At 55.1% G+C, this 4,075-nt stretch overlaps 1 protein-coding gene across 1 annotated transcript in view; it reads left to right on the top strand.

The window, feature by feature from the left end:
- The first annotated feature begins 1,229 nt into the window (after positions 1-1,229).
- Positions 1,230-4,075, top strand: part of ABCA3 (ATP binding cassette subfamily A member 3) — a 37,394-nt gene continuing 34,548 nt past the window's right edge. The window contains exons 1-2 of the mRNA XM_007939541.1: positions 1,230-1,283; positions 2,135-2,399. Of these exons, the coding sequence (XP_007937732.1) occupies positions 1,230-1,283; positions 2,135-2,399 (319 nt within the window). The remainder of the gene's footprint in view (positions 1,284-2,134; positions 2,400-4,075) is intronic.

The following is a 4,075-nucleotide window of genomic DNA, read 5'->3' as shown; positions in this document are numbered from 1 at the left end:
CACTTTGATCCCATAGAGATGGTTTTTAAAAGAACACAGTGCTCCAGATAAACCTTTTTACTACTTAAGCTGAACTGTCTTTCATTTTGAGAAGACTGCGGGGACATTTTGGTTTAAGTAGGCTGGAATCTTTACAGGGGCATGTTACCAGGTCCTTTTCCCATCGAGCAGCTGGGGGGTTTGAACCACTAACCTTTCAGTTGGCCACCGAGGGCTTAAGTGTTGTGTCTCCAGGGCTCTTTGTCTCGAGTTTGTTGTTGTTATATGCCGTCGAGTCGGCCCCGACTCATAGCGACCCCTCCTTGGGTTTCCGAGGCAGTATCACTACGGAAGTAGGATTGCCCAACCTTCCTTCCGAGGAGTGGCTGGTGGGTTTGAACCGCCAGCCTTCTGGTTAGCAGTCAAGTGCCTTAGACACTATGCTACCAGAGCTCCTGTCTCGAGTTTAGCCAGTACAAAAAAGGCAGAAGAAACCCAGGAAGAAGAGGAACTGTGTTTGATGTTGGTTCTTCCTGCTCTCCCTGCATGCTCAACATTCCTGTCTCCAGAAACCACACCCACTGCTGCTGAGTCAATTCTGACCCACAGCGCCCCTGGAGGACAGAGTGGAACTGCTCACAGGGTCTCCAAGGCTGTCAATCACATGGAAGCAAAGCCCAAACCACACCCACTGCCTGGAGTCCATTCTGACCCACAGCGCCCCTAGAGGACAGAGTGGAACTGCCCACAGGGTCTCCAAGGCTGTCAATCACATGGAAGCAGAGCCCAAACCACACCCACTGCCTGGAGTCCATTCCGACCCACAGCGCCCCTAGAGGACAGAGTGGAACTGCCCACAGGGTCTCCAAGTCTGGAACCTTTTTTTTTTTTTTGTAGTTTGGGTGAAAGTTCAGAGAGCACGTTTGGTTCCCCTTCAGCATTTATGTACATTCTGTTCTGTCACGTTGGTTGCAGTCTCAGTGTAACAGCATTCTACCCCCTTCCTCCCTGGTTCCCCTTTCCTGCCCCTTCCTGCCTTCTGTGCTTTGTTTTTGGGCAGATGGTGCCCTTTTGGTACCAAGGCTGTCCTCTTCACGGAAGGAGACTGCCACGTCTTTCTCCCGCAGGGCGGCTGGTAGACTCGAACTGCCGACCTTTGGTTAGTGGCCAAGCCCACCTGCCTCACCTCCACTGCACCACCCGGTACCTGTCTCTGGTCATCACGCGGAGCTGCACGGCCCAGCGGGAAGATGGCAGTGCTCCGGCAGCTGGCACTGCTTCTGTGGAAGAACTATACCTTGCAGGTGGGCGTCGCGGCCAGTGGGGGCAAGGAGGGAGCCGGGGGGCAGCGGGACTCAGGGCAGGGACTCTGCACCCAGTCTTTCCGTTTGCCCCGTCCTCCACCAGCCACTTTTGTTCACTGGAGTTCGTTTTTCAGAGCCGGGTTTTTGTTTACAGAGAAGTTATACAGAGGGAACAGCAGGTCCCGTGTCCCCTCCCGCCTCCCGCACACAGCGTATGTGTCCTGTCACTGGGTCCTGACTGTGGGGCGTTTGTTAGGGTGGACCAGCCAGTACTGCTGTGTGATGGTGGCCCATGGTCCTGGCCCCCATCAAGCTCACCCTTAGCCCTTAGTGTTGTATGTGTCCTTGGGTGTTGACAAACGCATACTGTCACGTGTCCCCACGACCATATGTCTGTTTCCTGAGAGTGCCCGGTGCGCCCCTGCTCATCCCTGCTCGTTCCGCCAGCCCCAGTCCGTGCCCACTTCCTGTCTGCGTCCCATGCTGTTTGTTCTTGGTGTCTCTTGGTCATCATGCTGTTTGCTCGCTTTGTAGACGACTGTGTCTTGTAACCATAACTTTCAGACACTGGGAAACCAGGAGGTCCGTGTGACTCACTTGATTGCGATACTCGCTTTGCGGTGGTGTCAGGGTCCGGGCCCGCAGCAGCTCTGCAGAACCGTGTGCCATGGAGTTGTCAGTGGCTGACTTTTCAGAAGTGGGGCCCCGGTTTCCTCATGGGGCTCCCCCCCCCCCGGGGGACCCCGCTGCCCCTCCAGTTCTGCCTCTTCCAGAAACATGCAGCCAGGACCGTGCAGCCCGCAGCCTTGTCGGACCGGCCCCGGCCCACACGATTCTGCCTTCCCTTGTAGAAGCGGAAGGTCATTGTCACTGTCTTGGAAGTCTTACTGCCATTGCTGTTTTCCGGGATCCTGATTTGGCTTCGCTTGAAAATCCAGTCAGAAAACGTGCCCAATGCCACTGTGTACCCTGAGCAGTCCATTCGCGAGCTGCCCCTGTTCTTCAATTTCCCCCCTTCTGACGATCCCTGGGAGCTGGCGTACGTCCCCGCCCACAGCGATGCCGTCAGGACCATCACGGAGACGGCGAAGAAGGCCCTGCTGATCAACATGAGAGGTGAGGCCTGGGCGGGGCAGGGCCCGGAAGGTGGGTGTGGAGCTGTAACGCAGACCCCACCTCCTCTGGGAAGGCGTCTCTGTGGCCTGTGCACCTGGCTCCGTGCACTTGGCCTCGGGCCAAGCCCTGCATATCCTCTCGGGTGGGTCATCTCAGGTGGCCTCGGGGTTCCCACGTATAAAACGAGGATCAGGAGCCCAGCCACCATCTGTCCCAAGTCATCAGGGCCAAGTGAAGAATGTGGGTGACGACGTGTCATCCAGCTCTGGGCCATGTCTGCGTTATTCAGTGGGGACAGTCCATCCCAAGAGTTAACTGAACGGCCACTCCCCTTTGATGACAAGGCCAGAGCAGAGTTGTAGCAGAAACAGCAGAGAACCGTTCCTGGGCTGGAGTTGCAGAGGGCAGCTCAGAAACACAGCCAGCGGAAAGCCTGTTGTAAGGCACTGTCTCCAAAGTGAAAAACCGAAGTCACTGCCCTTGAGTCGATTCCGGCTCGTAGTGACCCCTGTTGGGTTTCCAGAGCTGTAACTCCTTCCAGAACTACATGGCCCCATCTTCCTTCTGCAAAGCAGTGGGTGGGTTTGAACTGCTGACCTTCTGGTTAGTAGCCCAAGGTCTTATCCGTGTGCTGCAGGAGCCCCTGTCTAAATGGGATCAAATGGACAGGGCAACTCAGAAGGTTCAGTGGGAACCTCAGGGCAGTGAGTTCATGTCAGTGGGGGAGAAGCAGCTCACAAAAGGAGGGGAAGAATGTTCTAGAACTAGAAGAGTGGTGTTGGTGTCCCTGAATCACACGTGGGGAGAGGGGTGACCTGGGCTTGAGTTTTGCCGTGTGTAATCTGAAAGACCAGAAAACTGATTTTTTTTTTTTTTTTTTTAAAGAAAGAGTGGTGTTAGGAATAAGAAGGAAATCTAAGTAGAAATAAAGCAGACACACTAGCCGTTTTTTCTAGATCTTTCTTTCCAGAGTCAAAAAAAAAAAAAAAAAAAAAAACCCTTCTTTTCCCCCATTTTAATTTTGGTGATACGTGCCGCGGGCTGTTGAGGTCAGTTGAGCAAACACTTCAGTGAAGTGCCTCAGCTCTGCACGCGTGACCACAGTCAAGCGCAGACGGGAAGTGGGACCTGGGCAGTGGCGAGGGCCTGGGAGAGACGAGTGTCCGCTTGGGGCTTTAGAGACACGCCTTTGTGGTTACGAGGTGAAGAGACCAGCACCTGCTGTGGAGCCGGACCAGGCTGTGCCCCAGCACGACACCTCGTGGCTACTTCCAGCTCTTACAGGAACTACAGGGCGAGAAATCACTGCCGGAGCTCTGGTGGCGCAGTGGTTAAAGCATTGGGCCGCAGTTCCAACCCACCAGCCACTCCACGGGAAAAAGATGAGGCAGTCAGCTTCCATAAAGATTCTCACTCACTCACTGCTGTCAAATCGACGCCAACTCATGGTGACCCCTCCTTGGGTTTCCAAGTCTACGGTAGTAGACTGCCCGGTCTTCCTTGGAGACCCTGTGGGCAGTTCCGCTCTGTCCTCTAGGGGCGCTGTGGGTCGGAATGGACTCCACGGCAGTGGGTGTGGTTTGGGCTTTGCTCCTGTGAAGACTGACAGCCTTGGAGACCCTGTGGGGCAGTTCCACTCTGTCCTCTAGGGGCGCTGTGGGTCAGAATGGACTCCA

Source organism: Orycteropus afer, unplaced genomic scaffold (genome assembly GCF_000298275.1).
Source record: "Orycteropus afer afer isolate SDZICR_OR568_19922 unplaced genomic scaffold, OryAfe1.0 scaffold00061, whole genome shotgun sequence".
Lineage (NCBI taxonomy): Eukaryota > Metazoa > Chordata > Mammalia > Tubulidentata > Orycteropodidae > Orycteropus > Orycteropus afer.
The sequence above is the reverse complement of the archived record's forward strand: the minus strand, read 5'-3'. Positions and strand labels throughout refer to the sequence as shown.